The sequence below is a fragment of the Ovis canadensis genome, chromosome 12 (genome assembly GCF_042477335.2).
Source record: "Ovis canadensis isolate MfBH-ARS-UI-01 breed Bighorn chromosome 12, ARS-UI_OviCan_v2, whole genome shotgun sequence".
Taxonomy (NCBI): domain Eukaryota; kingdom Metazoa; phylum Chordata; class Mammalia; order Artiodactyla; family Bovidae; genus Ovis; species Ovis canadensis.
In genome coordinates this window covers 75,473,751-75,497,719 of record NC_091256.1, presented here as the reverse complement: position 1 = coordinate 75,497,719, position 23,969 = coordinate 75,473,751, and the positions used below count along the sequence as shown (strand labels likewise).

Below are 23,969 nucleotides of genomic sequence, written 5' to 3'. Positions count from 1 at the left end.
CAGCTCAGATGCACAGCCATCTGTTGACACTTCTAGGAGCCCAAAGAAGGCATTTTGCCTCCCCTCCCCTGGGACTCAGATTTACCCTTAAGAAAAAGCTCAGAACCATTGCTTGGGGCTCCTAATGGAGTCTTCAGTTACCTGAGTGCATGGATTTTGTTAACATGAGGCTCAAAGGGCCATGCAGAAATGAGTTTGCTGGATTCTCTGAAGGGAGGCTTGGCTGGACATGAGTGTGTTGGTCTGTGAAAGTGTTCGTGTGTATATGCGTTAGTTGCTCAGTTGTGTCTGACTCTTTGCAACCCCATGGACTGTAGCTCACCAAGCTTCTCTGTCCATGGGATTCTCTAGGCAAGAACACTGGAGTAGGTTGCCATTCCCTTCTCCAGGGGATCTTCCCAAGCCAGGGATTGAACCCAGGTCTCCCACATTGCAGGCAGAGTGTTACCCATCTAAGCCACCAGGGAAGCCCAAAAATATTCATAATAATTTGCATGATCTAGGTTGACAGGGTGTTTTCTCAGCATTATACTAACAAATCCAAAATCACAGAGGTCTCTGCCCTAGTGAAGCTTCCTTTGCAGCAAAAAACAAAGCAAATCAAAAGACAACAACAAAACAAAGAAACAAAATCACAGGTTCACTCTCCATGCAGAAACTGCTTTACCCTGGCTCGGTTCCAAAGCTCACACACTTTGCGATGAATGGTGTTGCCTCGTGTACTTGGTTGATACCCAAAGAAAGAGTGAGGATCATTTAGCACCAACCTGTACCCTCCTGGTCAAAGAACAGCTCAGAGCACACAGTTAGGAAAAGTCTTCACAGAAGGGTAACATGTTCTGTATCACCAAGATGGAGATGCATGATTGGCTTCGACTTTACAGGGTCATGTACTTTTCCAGCCAACCCTCCCCACTCTCATTCTAAACCCCTTATATACACCAGTAACTTTAAAACTAATATCCCTGCAAATATAGATCTTTACTTAGCAGAATCAGTGAAAAAAAGCCCCCTTGCGTGAGTTTCTCAGGCAGAAGAAGCCCAGTGTTCCCAGGGTCACTCAGGGCTAATAATAGAGTCCACAGCTGCCTGCACCCCTGGGGACACGTGTCTCCATCCAGCCCCACCGCAGGATAGCAACTTCAGTTCTCCTTGTCTAGAGAAATGAGGCTTTTTGGTGGGCTGGCGTTTGGCCAGCTTCCAGTGTGCAGTCTCTCAACTGTGGTCCTTTTGATGTGTTCGAGCAGTTCATTCTTTGTTCTGGGGACCGGCCTGTGCCTCGGAGGATGTTGAGCGGCATCCCTGGCTTCTACTCACTAGATGCCTGTAGCAATCCATTCCCAGGGTGACAATTGAAAATATCTCTAGACATTTACATTGCAGATCACCCCCGATTGAGAATCACTTACACTGATTAAAGGGTCGAGGGACCGAGAAGCTCTGGAGAAAGCATCCGAGAACAGTGGCATCAAAGCAGAACTCCATGGGAGGAATGTTCCCCCTGTAGCTGGAGTTGAAACGACCCAGGGGGCAGGAGATACTGGCTGTGCCAGCCTCTCTGCCAGGGAGGCTGGACTTTCCAGGGTCCCATCTGCCACCTGGGACACTTCAGTCACTTCACTAATTATAAGACCACCCCTCTGTTCCCACTAGAATTCTGAGAAATCATACCAGAAAAGAGTCTCAGGCTTTTCCCAGTCATGGAGTCATAAAAACCTGTTGCTAGAGGTCTTAAGAGTAGGTGTCTGAGAACCAAGCAGGAAGTTTTAAATGGCCTCAAGGTCTCCTTTCTTCCTGCAGGCCAGTCAAGCATGTTTGCAGGTGGCAACAGCTCATTGAGGCTCAAAAATAGCCCAGGAAGGGAGTCTAGATCTCCACCTCTGGGCTTGGTCCTTGTCCCCATCATTCAGCACCAGCCAACTAACTATGGGAAAACCAGCCCTGCCACCATCCATGTTGTTGTTCAGTTGCTCAGTCGTGTCTGACTCTTTATGACCCCATGGACTGCAGCATGCCAGGCTTCCTCCTTCACTAGCTCCCAGAGTTTGCTCAAACTCATGTCCATTGAGTTGGTGATGCCATCCAACCATCTCATCCTCTGTCACCCTCTTCACCTCCTGCCCTTAATCTTTCCCAGAATCAGGGTCTTTTCCAACGATCCAATGAGTCACCTCTTCGCATCAGGTGTCAAAGAACTGGAGCTTCAGCTTCCGCATCAATTCTTCCAATCAGTCTTCAGGGTTGATTTTCTTTAGGATTGAGTGGTTTCATCTCCTTGCTGTCCAAGGGACTCTCAAGAGACTTTTCTAGCACCACAGTTTGAAAGCATTAATTCTTCGGTGTTCAGCCTTCTTTATGGTCCAACCCTCACATCCATACTTGCCTTAATAAATGGTCCTCTTCTATTCTGGATGAGGCCCGGGGCCAATCACAGTGTAGGTGGCAGAATGGTATTGAGAAGAGCCATAGTTTTCCACTGTGTGTTAGTCGCTCAGTTGTGTCCGACTCTCTGAGACCCCATACACTGTAGTCCACCAGGGATTCTCCAGGCAAGAATACTGGAATGGGTTGCTCTTTCCTTCTCCAGTTTTCCACTGCTGAGTACCAAATTGCTCTAAAACAGAGTGACTTAAAACAATCTGGGCTTCCCTGGTGGCTCAGCTGGTAAAGAATCTATCTGCAGGAGACCTGGGTTCTATCCCTGGGTTGGAAAGATCCTCTGGAGAAGGGGATGGCTATCCACTCCAGTATTCTGCCCTGGAGAATTCCATGGACTATTGTCCACAGGGTCACAAAGAGTCAGAGGCGATTGAGTGACTTTCACTTAAAACAACTCTCTCATGGTTTCTGGCATCAGGAACCCAAGTTTGGCTGGGTGGTCCTGGCTCAGAGGCCCTCAGGAGGTTGCAGTAGAGATGTTGGTAGGGATACCATCATCTGAAAGCCTGACCAGGGCTGAAGGATCTACTTCCAAGGTGACTTGGGTACCTGGCGAGTTAGGGTTACTTCTTGGTAGGAGGCCTCAGTTCTTTGCCACTTGAACCTCTCCCTAAGGCTGCCTGAGTCCTGTCATGATATGGTAGCTGGCTTTCCCCAGAGGAAATAATGATCCAAGAAGAACTAATACAGAGTGTTGATGTCTTTTATAACTTAACCTCAAATGTCACATTATGGAAACCTCTCATTTCCATAATATTCTATTCACTACACATTCAGCTCCCTTGGATGTGGAAGGGACTACACAGGTGGGTGAGCACCAAGAGGTGAGAATCACTGGTGCTGTCTTGGAAGCTGGTTGCACTAAAGCAAGGACTTTGGGATCAGAGAGAGAGGGATCAGATCCCAGCCCAACACTTCCTAGTCTTACAAACCTTGGTGAATTCAGTGTCATTTCTGAGCTCCGGGCTCCTCCTCATCTGTAAAGAAAGGCTGAGTACTCACCCTATACACATTTGCTAACACTTTCATTCATTTTTGCCTCTATTTATAATGTCTGCTGGGGCTTCCCAGGTGGCTCCATGGTAAGCAATCCACCTGTCAGTGGAGGAAATGCAGGTTTGATCCTTGGGTTGGGAAGATCCCCTGGAGGAGGAAACAGCAGTCCACTCCAGTATTCTTGTCTGGAGAATCCCATGGGCAAAGGCACCTGGAGGGCTATAGTCCATGGGGCCACAAAGATTTAGACACGAATGAGCATCACATAATGCCAGCTAGGGTCAGGCATTAGAGGTCCAAGGGGCCACAAGGTGTCAGCAGCCAAACACTCATGGTCATGTGTAATGTGAGGTGATGGGGTTAGGAGGAGAAAAGTGCTAGGGAAGGATTCTGGAAGCACAGAAGTGAGGCCCCTACCTTATATAGTGGTTGTGTGGCTTAGAGATAATGCAGATAAAGTGCCTGGCCCATAGTGATGGTCAGTGAATCATGTCAATGATCATGATAAAGACGACAGACAGCACTGATTTCCAGGAGCCCTGATTCTTCATAGGTTTCGCTTTCTGACTACAAGGAGTCCCCAGATGGTATCAGTCAGCAAACTCAGCCCTGTGGCCTTCCCCCAAACCACATGGGCATTGTCACCCTCCCTGAGAAGGCAGGCAAGACCTCTGTGCTCAGCCTCCCAGCAAGTCCCAAGACAGTTCTGCAGATAACAGTGATGATAGTAATGAAGAGCTCTAAAGCACCCGCCACGTGCCAAACAATGAAACTCAGTGCTTTACATGAATTCTTCATTCTACAAAAATCTGGAGGCAGAAAACATTATCATCATTTTATAATGAAACTGAGGCCACATAGTAGAAAATAGCCTTGGGGTCCCTCCACTGCACTGCCTCCATGCGCCACTGCTTAGAAGGCCAACAATCAACCAGGCCTCAGGTGACCAGCTGCACCTCCTCTCTGAAGCTCTGGAGAACCACCCCCACCCCACCCCAGGGCATCAGGCTGTGACTCCTATCACTCTGACCTGTGAGAAGCCTGCAGCAGCTCCTGGTCACTTAGTCATCCTCCATACATGATGTGAGGAGCCCTAAGAACTGCTACACTGTCATCAAATAGAAGTAAGTTAGGGATTTCCCTGGTGGTCCAGTGGTTGAGACTTCGCCTTCCAATACAGGGGGCGTGGGTTTGAGCCCTGGTCAGGGAACTAAGGGTTCACATGTCTCTGGGCCAAAAAACCCCAAAAACCTAAAACAGAAGCAATGTTGTAACAAATTCAATAGAGGCTTTAAAAACAGTCCATATGAAAAAAAAAAATCTTAAAAAAGGTAAAGTAAACCCTGCCTGTTAGTTGCCATCTTGATTTCCTTCCACTCCAGGTGAAGTGTTGCCCTGGGTCTGTATTGGGTCTCTTTCCAACTCCAGCGAACTCTTGCCCATAGAGTTTCCTCCTGCCCATATGACTACATTACATCTTGTTACTCCTAGGTTCTAGAATGGGTTCCATGAATGCATCTAGAGCCCTCTGTCTCTCCATCCCACATCTGTCCAGTCTTTGAGCCCAGGACCAGTGGCAGGAACTGGTCTGGGAGGCCACAAGCATGTATTTTATCCCGAGCTCTTCAAGGGGCCTTGAACACATCACTGCTGTCCGTACCAAAACCACACAACAGCTCTAGCCCACTCCTGACCTCCTTGGTTGTTGAAGGAATGCACACAATGCTGGAGTTTTGCATTACATGATGTTTTCTTCATACCATCCTTGTGTTAGATATAAGTCAGGAGCAATATTGATTGTACTGTATTGTAGATATCTCCAGGAGAGCTAGGGAAGGGAGAAAGGCCACCAGGCAATGTTCCAGGGGCAAAAAGTGTGAGCTCTTCCCTGCCTGGTCCCTAGATTCGGAGCAGCCTTAAGCTTTATGTTGTGGCCTGTGCTTTTCTAGGTGTTATATAACATTGCTTTCATGTATGCCAAGAGGGAGGAATGGAAAAAGGCTGAAGAACATTTAGCGTTGGCTGCGAGCATGAAGTCTGAGCCTAGACATTCCAAAATCGACAGAGCCATGGAAAGCGTTTGGGTGAGTGCGCTGGCGAAGCAGGTGGCGAGAGGGTCTGCTTGGGTTCGGATTTGTCTCTGTGCACGTGTTGACTGGGAAGCAAATATGTGGTGCTTTTACCTCCTCTGAGCTCCAGGTAATGCTGATCTTGGGGTCTGTTTCCCTGTGGGATCTTGAATGTGGAAGTCTAAGAAGCTGAGGCCTAGAGGAAGAGGCAGCGGAGCCCTCCTTACGCCCCTCCAAGGGGGCTCTGGTGGGGGCCCGGGGGCAGCACCCAAGGGCAGAGGCTGTGCCCGATTGCTCACCCCCTGGGTTCTTGCAGCCTGGCTCCAGGCCAGACATACAGCAGCGCTCAAGAAAAAATGCATGGATTATAGGGACAAATGGTGGGAAGTTGAGTTTGAGCACACGTAGGGATGAAGCTTGTTCTAAATTATATTTTTAAACACCAGGAACAAGGGGGCATAAGACAATCTGTACATATCTGTCCATGGCTGCGGACATCAACCCCAAGAGAGCATGGTCATGGGCCTCGCTCGGGTCCTGGGCCACCCACGTCAGGAGTGACAGCCCTACTTGAGCCGCACAGAGTGGGAGGGGGCAGCCCCTCTAGGAAAAGAGGGTGCTGGGCAAACAGCACCCACAGACGTCTCAGTATAAGGCGACAATGAAACCAAACGGTCCTCCTCGACACACTAAGAAGTCCAGCCCTGCACGTGGAGAAAAAGCGCTCTTTCGAGCTTCTCTCAATGGATCCGCGCATCTGTTCAGTGAGGGACCAGGGTCCCTCATTTTACCCCCATTTTACAGGTAGGAAAAGACTCTGTTCTCTGTGTTTTAGAAACAGAAGCTGTATGAGCCGGTAGTGATCCCTGCGGGCAGGCTCTTTCGGCCGAACGAGAAGCAAGTGGCTCAGCTGGTCAAGAAGGATTACCTAGGCAAGGCCACGGTGAGTGAGGCCACTCGGTGTCCCGAGTCCCCTCTTGCATGAGCCCTGCAGAGTGAGGGCGAGGGGACCCTGGAGGAAGGGGCGCCTGCCTCTGGTTCTGCCCTGGGGAGGCAGCTTCTAACCTAAGGGTTGACAAGTCCATCCTTAGCCACCGTCCACTTCCGGAACCAAGTCCCTGTGAGAGCAGATCCAGGGTGTGAGGAAGGAAGGGATCTTGGGGAGAGCCGAGGATGGGCACACAGAGCCGGTGCAGCCTCACACCTCCCTGTCTCAATTTCAGGTCGTGGCGTCTGTGGTAGACCAGGACAGCTTCTCAGGGTTTGCCCCCCTGCAGCCACAGGTGAGGTGGTCCTGCCCTTCTCCACGGGTCTCCAGGGCTCTCTGGGAAAGAGCCAGCTTGGGCAGTGCACTGTGCTGAGCAACCTCGTTTTCAGGGCTCCTTTAGCTGAGTTCTCAGTCTGCGGAGGGTGTCTGCCTGGCCATGCTTGGTCAGGGATCTCACAGCTGGAAGGGGAACAAGATCATATCCCTGCGTGTCATCTCAAGTCCTCGGGAGCCAGCCCTCCATTTCCCCCTCAAATGCCAGCCTTCACTTCTCTGAAGTTCCTAGAGAGCTCAGCATGCCTTGTCTCTCCCGAAGCCTTGACCATTCTCTCAGAAACTTGAAACACAGCTGTGGAAGGCTTTTGCTCCTTGTCCCTTCTCAGACACAGGACACAGGGGGAGCTCTTCCGGGTGCACCCATCGGCCGCATGCAGCAATCCCCTCAGGCAGGGGTCCCCAGGGTGAACCATCTTTCCCCTCAAGCTAGGCTCAGAGACCGGTTCCAGATAGACTAGATGCCGGCGGGTCTGGAATGTAAAGGCAGCGCTTCCTTGTGAAGGGAAGTGGGTAGTGCCGGTTGAGGACAGTTCCAGCTCTGTGACAACAGAGCAAGTATCGGCAGGGGCATCAGTCCACGCGAGCACAGGGAGGGGTTTCTGAGAGTGGTGGTCCCTTGGTCCAGTGTGCATACACCTGGTCACTCTGAGGGCCGTGCAGACAGCCTCCCAGGGTCAGAGAGTTGACCGCTGGCCCAGAAGGCGACCAAGACTGGGGCACCGGAGGCTGAGAGGAACAGAGGAGGAGAGCAAGAGGGGCAAGATTATTTGACCTCCCTCTTCATCAGAGAGTTGAAGAAAGCCTTGCAGGACTCCCTTGGGCTTTGGGGCACCCAGGGAACTCCCAGAGGGGAAAAAGCCCAGATAACTGTGCTCCATGGTACTCAGGGTAGAACCGGGAACACACTTTAAAAGCAGATTCTTACCTGACCCGTGGACCTTGAGTTGATTTTTATTTATTTATTTTAAAATTTTTTTATTGAGTTATAATTTACACACCATACAATTCACTTACTTCACTTGTACAACTGAATGATCTTGGGTATATTTACAGAGTTGTGTAACTATCACCACAGGCATAGAGGTTGTTTTTTTTTTTTTGGCCACACGGCATGTGGGATCTAGTTCCCTGACCAGGGATCAAACCCTTGCCCCCTGCATTAGAAGCACAGAGTCTTAGCCACTGGAATGCCAGGGAAGTCCCTTGAGTTGGTTTTTAACTACCCACAGATGTCGTGTGGTAGAGCAGATGCTAATTATAGAGCAGCGCTTTGAGAAACTGTCCTAGAAGGGGGACAGAGTTCAAGGGCAGAAGCACTCTCATGATGCCATGTTGCTCTGTGACAGCTAAAACTCCAGAAACCAGGTCTGGCTCAAGATAAATTGCTGTGCTGGTGAAATCTGGGCCTAGGGAGCTGGTGGGAGGTGTTCTTTTCCAGTGTTTAGTCAGGGTACACGACTGCCTTCTCCCTCGAGAGTGTTCTAATTGAGCCAGAAATGCCGTCTTCAACGTTCTGGTCTGGAAGGAGGATTAAATTACCATTAACCGTCTGTTCTCTCTCCCCTCCTTCCCTTGCCGTCCTGGCCTCCTTATTTCTCCTGCATGACTGATAGGCAGCTGAGCCTCCACCCAGGCCCAAAACCCCAGAGATCTTCAGGTAAGTTAGATTTAGACCAAAATGCAGCATATCCAAACTCCCAAGCCTGAACCGAGGGCAACAAAGGGGTGAAGAAGGTGAAGCTGGGGTCAGGGTCCAAACTGTGAGGAATTTAGCCTAGCACATCAGGCTGCTCCTGCTTGCAAGGCTAGGGCAGAATGATGGTGGGAATGCAGCTCTGACTGCAGTGAGGCTGACGGTGGTAACCTGGCCACAGCCATGGGGTGGCCCCGTGTCCCCTCGCCAGCGTGCCCCGAGAGAGCAAGGGGTTGTCGCTGAAGGACCGCAGTGTCTGTGGAACACCACCCTCTGAGGGCTGTACACAGACCTCAGGGTGGAGGAGTGGCGGGTGCCCTCCTCTCAGGAGGAGCCCCCTCAGAGGCCAGGCTCCCTGGAGCTGGGAGAGCGGAGTGGGAGGCCGGAACGGCGTGTCCTTTCTTGTGTGGACGTGTGTTCACTCCCTGAGGGCACATGTTTTCTGAAGAAGGAAGAGGAAGGACTCGAGAAAAAAGAAGTCATTCTTCTGTAAGAAGAGAAGCCAAGGATGTCAAAACCCACAGCTTTCTTCAGAGTTACCTCTAAGTGAAGAAGCAAGCCCAGCTTCCCCCTCCCCACTAGGGAAGGCTGTAACAAGGAGTGGAGAGAGTGCCAAAGCAACTAGAAAAAGGAAGGGGCCTTTGAGCTCACCCCTAAGCTCCCCACGTGCTGGGGGAGGCCGTCTCCACCACAGAGATGAATGCAGGGTCTGGAGACAAAAGGAGGGGCCGAAGGGAAGGTAGCAGAGTGGGAGGGAAAGGGAACCAGCCTGGAGAGGCCAGCCCGCCACAGTCACACATTCTGAAGTGGCTCAAATGGGACGCCCCAGAGCAGAGCAGAGCAGAGCAGGCCTTGAGGAAACGGCAAAGGGGAAACGACATTACGTAACACACAGGAAGGCAGCCTCACATCCCCCCACTGCCTCCAGGCCCATCTCCCCTACTCTCTCTCCCTCGCCCGTGGATGGCCCCAGCTGGCTCTAGGGCAGGCATCCCCAACCCCTGGGCCATGGGCTGGTTCCAGTCTGTGGCCTGCTGAGGAACGGGGCCGCACTGTAGGAGGTGAGTGGCAGAGAGTGAGTGAAGCTTCGTCCCCATCACTCAAATTACCACCTGAGCTCTGCCTCCTGTCAGGCGAGCAGCAGCATTAGGTTCTCATAGGAGCTGGAACCCTTCCCCTAAAGTCAAGGTGGAATATTCTGAAATTGCCACAAAATAGAAACACAGTGCACAAGAAACGCAATCATCTCTAAACCATTCCCCTGCCCTGGTTCATGGATAAACTGTCTTCCACAAAACCCACCCCTGGTACCAAAAAGGCTGGGGACTGCTGTTCTAGGGGATTTCTCCCCCACCCCCCTCACCTCCTCACCCAGCGGGTTCTCACCCGCCTTCTCCCTTGCACCTTGGCATCTGGTCGGGCCCCGCCCAGACTCGGCCACTGGCCAAGCACAGCTGGGATCCTTCCTCCTCAGAAGGGAAGGGAGGGCAGGGGTTGCAAGGCATCATCGAGTGTTGTGTGATGTTGTTGCTTTTTTAGCTCTTGTCCCACTGTATGTGTGGTCACGGAGCACGTTCACATGCAGAGTCCTCTCAGGCCGTCAGATGGGCAAATCCCTGCTCAGGGTCGCCTGGGCAGTTAGGGGTGGGAGTGAGGCTCCCAGCTCTAGGTCCATAGTTGCTGACCCACAGCATCATGGGAGCAGATGTGGTCCAGGCTAGATGGTGGGTGAGATCTCATATCTTGTGTCTACCCCTCCTCTTCTCCCCACCCTCATCCCGCAGGGCCCTGGAAGGGGAAGCCCACCGTGTGTTGTTTGGGTTTGTGCCTGAGACCCCAGAGGAGCTGCAGGTCATGCCGGGGAACATCGTCTTTGTCTTGAAGAAGGGCAATGATAACTGGGCTACGGTCATGTTCAACGGGCAGGTATTCAGAGGATGGGGGGTGGGTGGGTTAATGGCACAGGATCCTGGCAGCACATGGCAGAGCTTTTTGAGGAGCAGCATCTGCTGCCTTATATGCAGGCCAGCTGCCCCCTCTTTCACCTGTCCCCCCACCCCTCCCCACGTCTCTGGGTGTCCTGCACTGCTGCTGACGTCTGCATCTTTGTTCCCGCTTTCTGGCTCCACGATGCTGCGCTGCAGAAGGGGCTTGTTCCCTGCAACTACCTTGAACCAGTTGAGCTGCGGATCCATCCTCAGCAGCAGCCCCAGGTAACGTAGTGCCAAGGGCTGACCCGTTCCCTTCCTACCCTTGAAACCCACCACCGACAGACCACGGAGGAGAGCAGAGAGGAAGAGGCCCTGAGGACTCACTAGTTTTGAGCCCACCTTGAGTTGGTACCAGCCACCCAGAGCTGAACCTAGGGATGAAAGAAAAAATCCAGACGTGCTGAGTGGAGGCATCAGCAGGTCCTATTGGGCCCCCAGCTCTGTGATTCCTGCTGGTCAAGGGTGACTTGACCACAACTACAGCACGTGACAACTTAGGTCTTCCCAGGATATCATCTTCACCCGGAAGAAGAGTCAGCGTGCTGGCTGGTGAAATCCATTCACCATAGGAAATGTGCTTTGGAGCACTGAATTAGAGCAGACCTTGCCAGCCACTGCTTCCAATGCTGCTGCCACCTCCACCCACTCACCCCATCTCAATGACCTGCCCTTCTGCCAGTCCTGGGGAGTAGTCCTCGTTGGATCTGTGCAGATGCCTGATGGCAATAGATCCTGTCTCTAGACTATGCAACCAGTTGTCCTCTGTGGGGTTGGCCCTCCCTGGTCAGAGACACGATGTCCAGATGACTGGAAAATTTCTAAATGCCATGTAGATGCGAAGTGTCAAGTTTCTTCTGAAGGAGCAAGGTGTACAGTGAGAGCGAGCAAGCTTAGACAAAGGTCCTACCCTGCCTCCAATGGGTTTCCAGTGTGGCAATTGGGGTGATTAGGTAGCAAGGGCTTTGTAGCTGGAGGATTAAGATTCTTATTTTCTCATTATTATTTCTACTGTGATTGTTTTCACCAGGCCCACTCTGCCTGCCACTGAATCAATACTTTCCTTCAGTTCAGTTCAGTTCATTCGCTCAGTCATGTCTGACTCTTTGCAGCCCTATGGACTGTGGTACGCCAGGCTTCCCTGTCCATCATGAACTCCCAGAGTTTACTCAAACTCATCTGCATTGAGTCGGTGATGCCATCCAACCATCTCATCCTCTGTCGTCCCCTTCTCCTCCTGCCTTCAATCGTTCCCAGCCCTTAGTCTCCGCTAAATGTCACCACCCCTCCAACTCTTAGGAAGTCATTTGCATCTGGCTCCCTTCCATGGTGGTCTGCAGGGTCTCCCCGACTCCTACCCCTGCCTAAGAACTGTCTGCATGAAGGTTCTCATCCTCTCTTCCTCTCCCCTCCAGGAAGAAGCCTCCCCCAAGTCTGATATCCCAGCTCCCCCGAGTTCCAGTGCTCCTGGAAGACCCCAGTTGTCACCAGGTTAGAGTCTCTGGAGGACCATCCCGGGATTGGGTGCAGGAGTGCTTCAGGCTGCCTCCCCACGGAGGTTTCTTCTCCCAGCCTGACAGAAGCTGGTTTCTTGTTCTCCTAGCTTATGATCACGATGCCCCAGAGCGCCCCCCCTCATCCTGTGTCACTCACCCACCCCAAACATAGGAAAACAGAAATGCTTCCTCCCTGCCTGCTCCAGAACATGCAGGGAGCTTGGGTAAAGGCAGCTGCTTTCTGGCAGGCTGTGAGCATCCCAACTCAATCAGTTATTAAGTAGTGGGACCTTATCCCAGGAGGAAAGGCTCAAGTAATTGCACCTGTTGACCTCAAAGCGGAGTGGAGTGGTTCTTTTCAAAACACTGAGGAGCTCTATCTAGAAAAGAAACTCTGCACAGTGCTGGAGGATGGACAAAGAACCAACACGAAAGGGAGACTCTCCTGATATGTGGAGACGGCTGCCCTGGGAAGTCATGGACTTTTGGTCACTAGTGCGGGTTAAGCAGATCCTGAGTAAGTGCTTGGTAGAGATGCACTGAATAGGTGGTTTGTCCAGATCCTAGATCAAAGACTGTCATGCCCACCTGATCACCAGAATCACTGGGGATGCTCCCCACCCCTATTTTTACTTTGAAAATATCAAACCTACAGAAAGGTTGAAAGTATGGTACAATATGAACACAAGAATATCTTTCACTTAAATTCAGTAATTGTTAACATTTTGCACCATGTACTTGGGCTCCTCCTCTTGTTAATATAATTTTTTTTCTAGTTGCTAAACCACTTGAAACCAAGTTACAGACTCATGACACTTCACCCTGCACTTCAGCATCTGAATCCTAAGAACAAAGATGCTCTTCTGCATAAGCACAATATAATATCTAGGATAGTGTTGACATATTATATATTATTATATAATATAGATTATATATTTCATATTCAAATTTCTCCTATTATCCTCCAATGTCTTTGACAGCTTTCTTGAATTTATATTTTCTGTCTAGGGGCCCATCAAGGATCACATATTAACCTAGGAAGATTTTAAGAACGTAGAATTAAAGGCCTTTGATTCTGATTTTTAAGGACTGGAATCAGGCTTAGAAACCTGTTTTTCTAAAAAAAAATCCCAAGTATTCTAATGATCAACTGGGTTTGAGATCAGTGGTCTTTTTTGAGCATGCACTGCTGTTTCCATGGTGAATATCATTATACATACTTTTCTTATATAAATTATATGTGTTTAGTCACTCAGTCATGTTTGACTCTTTGCAATCCCAAGGACTGTAGCCCACCAGGCTCCTCTGTTCATGGGACTCTCCAGGCAAGAATACTGGAGTGGGTAGCCATTCCCTTCTTGGGTTGGGAAGATGAGATCTTCCTAACCAGTCCCAACCATAGGATTGAACCTAGGTCTCCGGCACTGCAGGCAGATTCTTTACCATCTGAACCACTGGGGAAACCCCATACATTATATATGTACTGCTATGTTAATATATGTTATACATTAGAAAACATACACAAGATAAAGGACAAATTAAAAATAAGCAGTTATTTCTCCTTGTGGCTCCTGGCTCATCTCACACTCACTGATTTTGTTTCGATGGAGCCCACCGCTTTAACTGACCTTTGGGCATCTTGCATGATACCACTACACCAGCAGCACTATTATTAACTGTCCTTTGGGATCCCTCCCTAACTGCATGGGCTGGTGAGGATGTGATGGTCCTTTGCTAATTACCTATATGCTGCCTGGAAGCAGAGACTGGGTTCATTTGTGTGTTCATGGCTTTGCCCTTCACATCTACCCAATGATTTCCACCCAAGTTTATTAAGGTTAATAATCACCCCACAGGTTAAAGCGTATAAAGTTGGGCGCCTGGTTCTAAGTGGTTTCGTCTTGTTTGGCAGGGGCTAGCCAAGAGTGTTCATTCATCATCTCCCTTTGTTTTACTCTCACCTTCTCCATTTAGGTCAGAAAGGAAAAGAAGAGCCCAAGGTAATTTTTTTTTCCTTGTACTATTTCTAGTGGTAGAGAAAGGAAGAGCTTAGGTTGCCCACCTAACCATTTCTACGGGCGGTCTCCTTGGATTGTAGAAAGAGCTCCAAAGGAAGGGGTAGACCAGTTGTTACCATATATTCAGGGACCAGGGACCCCCCCCCACCCCCGCCATTTGACAATCTCCCCCTCTTCCATGCACACACTGCCTGCTGGCCCATGGCTGGTGGGCCAGGTATCACCCATAGGAATTTTTAACCAAGCATGAGTTGAGCTGGAGGACAGGACTCTGAAGGCCCTCTCATGTTAGTGTGAACCAGGCACTTCTGGGCTTTTCCCCAGCATGGGGTACTTACTCCCTGGGATTCAGTATGTTGCTTGGAGGAAGCCTCAGGCACTGACAGATTCCCTCTGCTGGCTCTCCCAGCAGGAAGTCAAGCTCAGTGTCCCCACATCCTACACACTCAAGGTGCATTACAAGTACACGGTGGTCATGGAGACTCAGTTCAGGCTCCCCTACAGCCAGGTCCGGGACATGGTGGCTAAGAAGCTGGACCTCCTGCCGGAACACATGAAGCTGAGGTGAGCTGCACACAGGGAGACGCGAGGGTCCAGCCGGGAGCCCGCTGCGGGCCAGAGGATGGGCCTGCCCTGCTGCTGTCTGACTTGTTTCTTCCTCATTACCTCTACCCAGCTACCGTCCTCGGGACAGCAATGAGCTGGCGCCTCTTTCGGAATTCAGCATGAAGGATGCCTGGGCCCAAGTGAAAAACTACTGCCTGACGCTGTGGTGTGAGAACACTGTGGTGAGTGCCCAAGGACCTGTAAGGCTGGATTTCTAACAGGCCACTTCCTCCACAACAGTCGAGCATTCACCCAGTGCGTGCTGGGCACCTAGACCTAGGCATAGTGTTGGGAACATGGCAGGTAACAAGCTGGAGCTCTGGCATCCTCACCCGGGGTGCAACCAGGAGAGGTTTTCCCACAAGAGCAGAGCAGGCCCAGGAGCCCACAGAAAGCTTCAGGTCCCTTCCATTTGCAGCCACACCTAAGGTTTGGGCTTGATCAAGCAAGGTTAGAATGAAGTCCCAGCTTGAGGCTGAGTTCACAGCCATTCTTCACCTTAAGTTTCCATGGGGAAGGACATTTAGGAGTGGAAAAAAAAAAACAAAACAGCGAGCGTTTATTTCAAGAAGACGACTTGGTTAACAACCTTCTACTAACAGCAAACACCTACTGAGAACTTTCTGTGTGCCGGACATTGTGCTAAGGGCACTCTGTGTATTAATTCTTACAACCGCCATAACTCTGTGAGGCATGTATTGTTATCCTGTTTTATAATGTAGGTAACAAGGCAAAGTGAGGTCCACCTGACCAACAGTACTCAGAGCCTGCCTGTGCTCGTGAACAGGGCTCCCATCCCGTTAAGAGTCAGGCTGCACAGCAGGAGGTGAGAGGCCCACTACCAGCGAGGCTTCATCTATGTTTTCAGATGTTCCCCATCACTTGCGTTACTGCTTGAGCTTTGAAAGTGACTCTGAAAGTCGCTCAGTCACATCCAACTCTTTGTGACGCTGCAGTCCATGGAATTCTTCAGGCCAGAATGCTGGAGTGGGATCTCCTCCAGGGGATCTTCCCAACTCAGGGATCAAACCCAGGTCTCCCGCATTGCAGGCAGATTCTTTACCAGATGAGCCATCAGGGAAGCCCAAGAATACTGGAGTGAGTAGCCTATCCCTTCTCCAGTGGATCTTCCTGACCCAGGAATCAAACCGGGGTCTCCTGCATTGCAGGCAGATTCTTTACCAATTGAGTTATCAGGGAAGCCCACCTGAGCTCTACCTCTTGTCAGATGAGCAGCGGCATTAGATTCTCATAGATGCTCAAACCCTACAGTAAACTCTGCATGTGAAGGAACTAGGTTGTGTGCTCCTTACGATGATCATCCCGAAACCATTGCCACCTTACACAGCTCCAGGTCCGTGTGAAAACTGTCACTTCCATGAAACTGGTCCCTGGTGCCCAGAAAGGCTGGGGACTGCTGCTCTTGAACACCTCAGTTACTGACAGTAAAAGGGCAGGTTATCTATAGGCCCTGGGGTCTAGAAGAGTTAAACTGACTTTCCAGTAAGCATGAGGGAGTCAGGAGCAAAGTTCGAGGCTAGAAGTAGCAGCTACACATTAGTTCTCTTGGGCTTTGTCCCTTAGTCTCCCTAGGAAAGGTTGCCATTTCTTTTTGCTGTAGATATTAACTTTCCCTCCCAACAATGGTCCTTGAAAATCATCCATCTGCTTTCTGTCAACAAAGTTGTCCTTTATGTCATTTCAAATAAGTGGATCGTACAGTATACATATTCTTTTAATAGTCCATTTCTTTTGAATGCTAACTGATATTCCATTGTATGGATACAACTGGCTTCTTCATTCAGTTGTTGGTGTACATTTGGGTGGCTTCCAGTGTTTATATAGTAACATTAATTCTTCAACAAACATTTTCTGGGCACTAACATCTCTAGATAGGTACTGGAGATATAAAAACTAGTAAGACACAGGCCTTTTTTCATGAGGGGAAGAGCAAGCAGATGACTACAAAGCATGTGTGAAGTAAACTGATGGAGACACACAAATGCTTTACTCTGTTATGTAAGCATTTACCTAACATCAGGAGGGTATCTCACCCAAAAATGCTGGAGGGAAGTGGGACAAGTCTTCCTAGAGGCTGAAATTGTCTTGAAGCTTAGCCTAAAAATGCTGCATAGTAATTAGCAAGGTGGAGGAGGTTATGATGGATGTATGATATAGATGGAGAGAACAGGAGGGCAGACCACAAGAATCAGCACAGTGGGAAAGGGGCTCAGTGTTGTTGGGCAGGGACAGTGGTGGGAACAGTGCTGGAAAGACCACAGGGCCAGATAGGGGAAGCCTTGGACACTGCTGTGCTAGATTGGTAGTGTGAGCAGGGAAGAAGATAAGTGAGGTCTTGTTTTGGATTGGTAATTTAAAGGGCATATGAGGAAGGCAGAGAAATCAGATAGGCTGGCTGGTTACCGGGGTCCAGCCCCAGTTGGATCCCGGGTATCTGAAGCGTGGACGGCGAGGCGAGAGAGATATATAGATATTGAGAGAGATAAGGAAAGAATTTGCAGTTAAGAGAATAGAGGAGAGAAAAGAGGCTGATATTCCTTGCTTTACGCAGAAAGCCAATAAAGCCTCAGACAACAGACTTGCTCTGTTCACGCAGGCCACAGGCGCCCTCTTGAATAGCGGAAGGTGCCCTGCCTTGGGCTCCCTCTCACGTGGGTCTTAGAAGCCCAGGCAGGAAAGTGAATGCAGAGAGCCTCTGTGCTCCAAGAAACTAGCCTGAAAAAGAGATAAAGAGAGAAAGAAAGTACAACATGGGGCAGCCAAGCTTGTGCAAGACCCGTAACTTTATTTTCAAAAGGAGCTTATATACCCTAAGTGTTACATAATGGAAGATGCAGAGTCATGCAGGGGCAGCAGTCCCGGCCCTTATTGATACCAGGCTTTCTTTCTGCATACCTTTCTGTATACAAAAGGTCTCAGGTGATTTACATTATCTTCTGGACAGGAGACCTGTTAATATTTTATGGCTCTTTTCCTTGATAAATGTTAATCAACCAGAAAACTCATTTTCCCTTGAAGTGTTTTTTCTTTAATCTGCATCACCCTCAAAGTACTAAATAAAGTTACATTCCTACAGAACAAAGGTACAGTGGGTTACAACAAAGAAAGTACTTAACTCAAAGATCTAATGTTGCTAATGCCAGGGCTACTACCTGTTTTCTCTATATACCAACTATATCAATAAATAAAAGATACGAAAACTCGGCAGCAAGTATTGGCTCAACAATGAAACCCTTAATCAGTTCTATTCTAATGATTTTTAACTCCTCGAAAGGCTCTACATTCCTAGAATGTTTTAAGCTTCCTGTGCCTCTCACAGTTGGGAAGCCGTAAACAATCACATGCGTAGTTGAAAAAGTCCAGATAAACCTGTCAGGCAAGTTAGAAAGCTATCAGAGGGGTTTGAATTGAAACACTCTTATTATGCCCAGGAGACTTATTAACCAAAGCTCTACATTGATTTTCTTCAGAGAAAGGTGGTCAGGGATAGCCCCCTGTTAATGTCAGAGGAGTTGGTGAAAGTCATAAAATAGTAAGACAAATAGACTCTGGTTTTTGGGGTAGATGCTCAAGCAGTTCCAGGGGATCCCTCGAGTCCTGATCCGCCTTGCCCGTCAGGTCTCTCCGCATGACCTTGTCATGGGTGGGATCTCCCGTGCTGGCTCCCAGCAGCTGGTGGGCTTCCCCTGAGTAAACAGCTCCCAACCCACAATCAGGCGGCTGGGGAGTCCTGACACAGAGACCATGAACCTGCAGTCCCCACCGCCCAAAGCTGTCAAGTGGGGTCCCGTTGGCACTTCAGTTCCTCTTCTCACCTGTTTCCTGCTTTAGCCTTTGTCAACAGTGGCATCTGCAGTTTTATCTGCCTGGGGGTATAAAACTGAATAGCTCCTAAGGGAATCCTTGGTCAGCTACTAGTTTTCAGCCACAAGTGGACTTTTGAGACCATAGAAATGACCACGGCAGGAAAGCTATTCCAGATATGTAGGCATGGGCCCAGCGAGTCCTTCCTCCAAACCCTCATCCCCACAGCTGGCTAGGGGTTACTGCTCAGTTAGGGGTCTCCTCTGCACTCAAATCAAAGACAAATGTTTGATGGGGAAGAACTAAAGAGGATAGGTCTGGAGGAAGACCCTGTGGTAAACCCCACAAAGTAAACTTAGGGGTTCGAGTTCAGAAAATTGTTTCAGCAAGTGGAGCCCCTGGACCTGAGACTTCCGGGTGCCTCTGGCACCAACAAAGGTCCATCTAGTCAAGGCTATGGTTTTTCCAGTGGTCGTGTATGGATGTGAGAGTTGGACTATAAAGAAGGCTGAGCACAGAAGAATTGATGCTTTTGAACTGTGGTGTTGAAGACTCTTCAGAGTCCCTTGGACTGCAAGGAGATCCAACTAGTCCATCCTAGAAGAGATCAGTGCTGGGTGTTCATTGGAGGGACTGATGTTGAAGCTGAAACTCCAGTATTTTGGCCACCTGATGTGGAGAGCTGACTCATTTGAAAAGACCTTGATGCTGGGAAAGATTGCGGGCAGGAGAAGGGGACAACGGAGGATGGAATGGCTGGATGGCATCACCAACTCGATGGACGTGGGTTTGGGTAGACTCCGGGGTTGGTGATGGCCAGGAAGGCCTGGCATGTGCGGCCCATGGGATTGCAGAGTCGGCCACAGCTGAGCGGCTGCGCTGGCCTGGCTGGAAGGCCCAGGACCCAGGGGCAAGTGAGTGTCCCTGCAAGGTGTCCCCTGAAAGTGTGAAAGGTCACTCTAGCTTTTCCAATAATCTGTTTTTGGACTAATCCCTTCAGTTCTGTCTTGAAAGGATTCCTATTAGTTCGGCTCTAAATGTGAATTTGTTGTTCAGTCATGTTCGACTCTGCGACCCCATGGACTGCAGCATGCCAGGCTTCCCTGTCCTTTCCCATCTCCTGGATTTTGCTCAGATTCATGTCCATTGAATTGGCGCTGCTATCTATCTCATCCTCTGCTGCCCCATTCTCCTGTTGCCTTCAATCTTTCCCAGTATCAGGGTCTTTCCCAGTGAGTCAGCTGTTCACATCAGGTGGCCCAAGTATTGGAGCTTCAGCTTCAGCATTACTTCACTGCAAATGTTGATTTTGTTTTAAATTTTTTTTGTTTGTTTGTTTTGTTAATGATTGTTAACTCCCACAGGGAGTTCTTGATTAATAGATTTGGGATAGCGCAGACAAGTTTGCCTTTCTATAACAAGGTGTCCAGTGTTATGGGTGCTGGGGAAAAGGTGTTGATTTGGGAGTTGACTTTGGGTTCTTTCACTTACTTGTGATTCAACCTGTTTCTCCATCTGAGAAAAATTAACAATTGTACCTACCCTTTTCGGGATTAACATAAGGTTTCAGTAGGATTTTAAGATGATCTACAGTCCTGTCGACCTTTTGGTTCCACTTACCCAAAAGGCAACCCACTCCAGTACTCTTGCCTAGAAAATCCCATGGACAGAGCCGCCTAGTGTCCATGGGGTCGCAAAGAGTTGGACATGACTGAGTGACTTCACTTTCACCCAACCATCCAGTGTTCATAAAGTACACACCAGGTCTATGCCTGGCACTGATCACAAACTTGGCTTTGAGTTTATATCCCAGGTGTTACATTGACATTTTGCTGATTGATTCCTTCAGTGATGTTCAAATGTTCATGGCAGGAAGTTAGGAAAACTAATAAATAGGCCCTTTACTATTTCAGGGTGACCAGGGATTTCCAGATGAACCTGAAGAAAGCAAAAAATCTGATGCTAATAACCAGACAACAGAACCTGAGCTTAAGGAAGGGAGCAAAGTGGTAGCTCTCTTCAGTTACGAGGCTACCCAGCCAGAAGACCTGGAGTTCCTGGAAGGGGACGTAATCCTGGTGATATCAACAGGTAAGTGCTACTCCCAGAGTGCAGAAACTAATGTACATGTTAGCAGCAATAAATACAAGGGAAGAGAGAAGAAAACATCAATCAGCTACAAACTTTAGCCAATGGTTTCAATTTCATTCCCAGTTCTTAGTGGGAGGGAGCAAAACTGAGTGTGTTCACCTTTTCATCTGTTGCTTTCTTGGGCAGGGAAGCAACCAATGGCAGACTTCGGTCACATATTAAAGATGGTTTCGGAAGCCATGGGTTCTCACACTGGAGTTAACGAATTGGAAGGGGGCTTCAACCACTTTGTGTTTGCACTGAGCTGTGTGATAGTCATGTTTTGCAAACTACAGGTCTTTGAATTGATGTACTTTTTGAAGATGAGGGAAGAAAGGCAAACATTTTGCCTTAAAAAACAACTATTCAGAATTGCTCTCTCTGGTGACTTCCCAGGTTGTTATAAATCACAGTAAAAATTAAAATAAGTGGAGGGTTCTAATTTACTGCTTCTCAAACGCTAAGTGTGCTCATGCATCTTTTGTAATTTGTTAAATTCCTTTGACTCAGCGCCAGAGAGTCTGATTCAGGTCTGGGGTGGGGCCCACTGATTTCCATTTTTAACAAGCTTCCAGGTGATGCTGGTCTACTGACCATACTGAGAAGCAGCATTCTATTAGTAACTCATGGTTTGACACTCTTCATTTCTTTACCTGGTAACAAGTCATATCACGTTTCATTCACATGGCTGAAATCTTGTACATTAGCAATGCAAAACAGTTAAAACAGAACACCATTATCAATTATAACAGAAAATTAACAGATTAAGAAATGAGAGGGAGAAATGTCAGAGAGGTCGATGGCACCCCACTCCCGTGCTCTTGCCTGGAAAACCCCATGGATGGAGGAGCCTGGTGGGCTGCAGTCCATGGGGTTGCGAAGAGTCGGACACGACTAAGCGACTTCACTTTCCCTTTTCACTTTCATGCATTGGAGAAGGAAATGGCAACCCACTCCAGTGTTCTTGCCTGGAGAATCCCAGGGACGGGGTCGCACAGAGTCGGACACGACTGAAGCGACTTAGAAGCAGCAGCAACAACGTAAGAAATGAAAAGCAAACAGGGTGCATGGTTGGTGCTCATATTCTAAAGGGAGAATGGAAATTCAGTTATGAGAGTTGGATTAAACTCTCCACACCATTTTTAAAGTGTCAGAACCAAGCAGCTGGCTAAATTTGTTTTTCAGGGGTGGGGATGAGATAAAGATGAACAAATGCTCTGAAGTCTTCTGGGTAGATATGGAGAGAAGGTGGTATACTCTTTACTGGGATTTGTATAGAAGTCTAAGTTGGTTTAATTCAAAAGTACCTATGTAAGATTTTGAAACTTTTATAACACATAGGGAAATAGAATTCAGCATAAATATTGTGTAGGGCTGAGGGGTTGAGTTCTGTTACATTCAACAGTTGTGAATGGTTTCATTCCAAAAGATTCTCAAATTTTAAATGTGACCCATCTGGGTAACTTGTTAAAATGGATCCTGAATCAAGTTTGGGGTGGGACCTGAGATTTGGCATTTCTAACAAGCTCCCAGGATCCAGCACAACAAATGCTGATTCTCGTATCATAGAAGGAAGAATCAAGACAACAGTTTGCAATTAGAATTCCCTTGGGTGAACTCGGATGCCCAGCCACACTCCACACTAATGGACAGTTTCTGGGGACAGGATCCAAGTACCACATGGTGCTGCTGTAATGTCTGATGGAGACACATCACATCCAAAGATGAGCCTGTGATCTGAACAGCTGCTACGGTCTGCTGGACAGGCTCTAGAACAGGTCGCAGCTACCCGAGGTGTCTGGTATTTATTGGCAGAATGACCCCGAACAAGCTATTAATCTCTTGTGTCTTCTCAGAACCTAGACTGAGTTACGTTTCCCTGGAATGTAGCTTTTGACCGCAGAAAATTAAAATGGGGTTATTATCTATAACTGAGTTATGAAGTCTATGCACATACTTTATTAAAGTCTCAAAATAGGTGCTATGAAAATTCTTGTATTTTACAAGCATGGACTGAACCCATCATTAGCTCCAACTCTCAATTCTTTGATCATTCACTAGTGAATAATCATTATTTACCTATTTAACCAATGGCATATCCTTGTCCTGTAATCAAAGGTTCCCAACAAAGCTAAAACTCTGTTAAAAAAAAAAAACCCACCTCACACATAAGGATTCATTGTTCAATTCCTTTCACTTTGGTAACTTTTTGAAGACTAAATTTTTCTGCATTTTACTCCTGTGTCTAAAACAAACCAATAATGAGATAGCTCCTACGTTCGCTCTTACCAGTCACTTTTCCAACGTTGACTTTTCCCTGTCAGCACAACTGGGGGTGAAGAAAGACCAACCCAAGTTCTATGCGGACTACTCGGGTGAGGGAATTCTCCTCTACTCATTTTAGAAGTCAACATATACTTTTCCTTTTATCAGTGAATGAAGAATGGCTGGAAGGGGAGTGCAAAGGGAAGGTTGGCATTTTCCCCAAAGCTTTTGTTGAACAACATGCAGCTACAGACTTGGAAAGCACACCCAGAAGAGTCTAGGATGTTTCACAACCTACAACGTTGAAGAAAAGGAAGTACTATCGCTTACAAGATTTGGCACGCCTCTGCTGTACATTCGAGAGACATCTCTGGGAGTATTAATTCATCTACTCTTCCGTTAAAACTTAACCTATTAGACGATGATGTGAGAACTTACAATGATTACGTTGAAGACGGGTGTGGGGGGGTGGTGGTCGGAAATGTCTAGAAGAGGGGGGGTCTTCTAGGGTGCAGAAAATCTGTTTCTTGCTTGGAGTGCTGGCTACCCATGTTCGGTTTGTGAAAATTCACCAAGTTGTGTACTTACTATTGATACACTTCTCTCTATATGTGACGCCTCAATAAAAAACTTACAAAAACAAGATACCCAGCGTGCAGGCCCAAGACCTAAGTATAAATATCCCCCCTCCTAGACCATTACTATCACAAACTCCCGGGGACTGAGGTAACTTTATAGGTAACTCAGAAGATGTGAGCATGCACACCTACACACAGGAAACTGACATTTTGGGGATTAGAAGTCTCGCTGCTTAAACAGAGCCTAGACTGAGTTATGTTCCCCTGGAATATAGCTTTTAATTTCACAGAAAATTAAAATACTGGAACTACGTCCCTTGATTTCTTCTCATAGAGGACATCTGTTAGAGTTCAATAGTGAGTATATGCCACTAATACTTGAGATGAAAAGGGAACATGCTCAGGAAGCCAGGTGGTTAGTACCATCCTACTAGGTTACATTTGTTTTTCAGGATTAACTTGGGTGAGTTTCCATAAATTCAAAATGCCTGGCCTAAATTCCCCTTCCTCTTGTGGAATATTCTGTTAACAATTTTTCAAGT

At 48.3% G+C, this 23,969-nt stretch overlaps 1 protein-coding gene across 6 annotated transcripts in view; it reads left to right on the top strand.

Moving 5' to 3' along the window:
• Positions 1-23,494, top strand: part of NCF2 (neutrophil cytosolic factor 2) — a 54,888-nt gene extending 31,394 nt beyond the window's left edge. For 3 of the 6 annotated variants that reach the window (XM_069546262.1, XM_069546260.1, XM_069546261.1), the window contains 12 exons: positions 5,385-5,519; positions 6,340-6,447; positions 6,728-6,787; positions 8,442-8,485; positions 10,306-10,447; positions 10,666-10,734; positions 11,925-12,000; positions 13,980-14,005; positions 14,436-14,587; positions 14,700-14,811; positions 20,368-20,545; positions 23,018-23,494. In XM_069546262.1, the coding sequence (XP_069402363.1) occupies positions 5,385-5,519; positions 6,340-6,447; positions 6,728-6,787; positions 8,442-8,485; positions 10,306-10,447; positions 10,666-10,734; positions 11,925-12,000; positions 13,980-14,005; positions 14,436-14,587; positions 14,700-14,811; positions 20,368-20,545; positions 23,018-23,130 (1,215 nt within the window). In that variant the 3' untranslated portion in view covers positions 23,131-23,494. Of the gene's footprint in view, positions 1-5,384; positions 5,520-6,339; positions 6,448-6,727; positions 6,788-8,441; positions 8,486-10,305; positions 10,448-10,665; positions 10,735-11,924; positions 12,001-13,979; positions 14,006-14,432; positions 14,588-14,699; positions 14,812-20,367; positions 20,546-23,017 lie in introns of all 6 variants that reach the window. The other 3 variants (XM_069546259.1, XM_069546257.1, XM_069546258.1) reach the window with 1 other exon arrangement.
• The last annotated feature ends 475 nt before the right edge of the window (positions 23,495-23,969 follow it).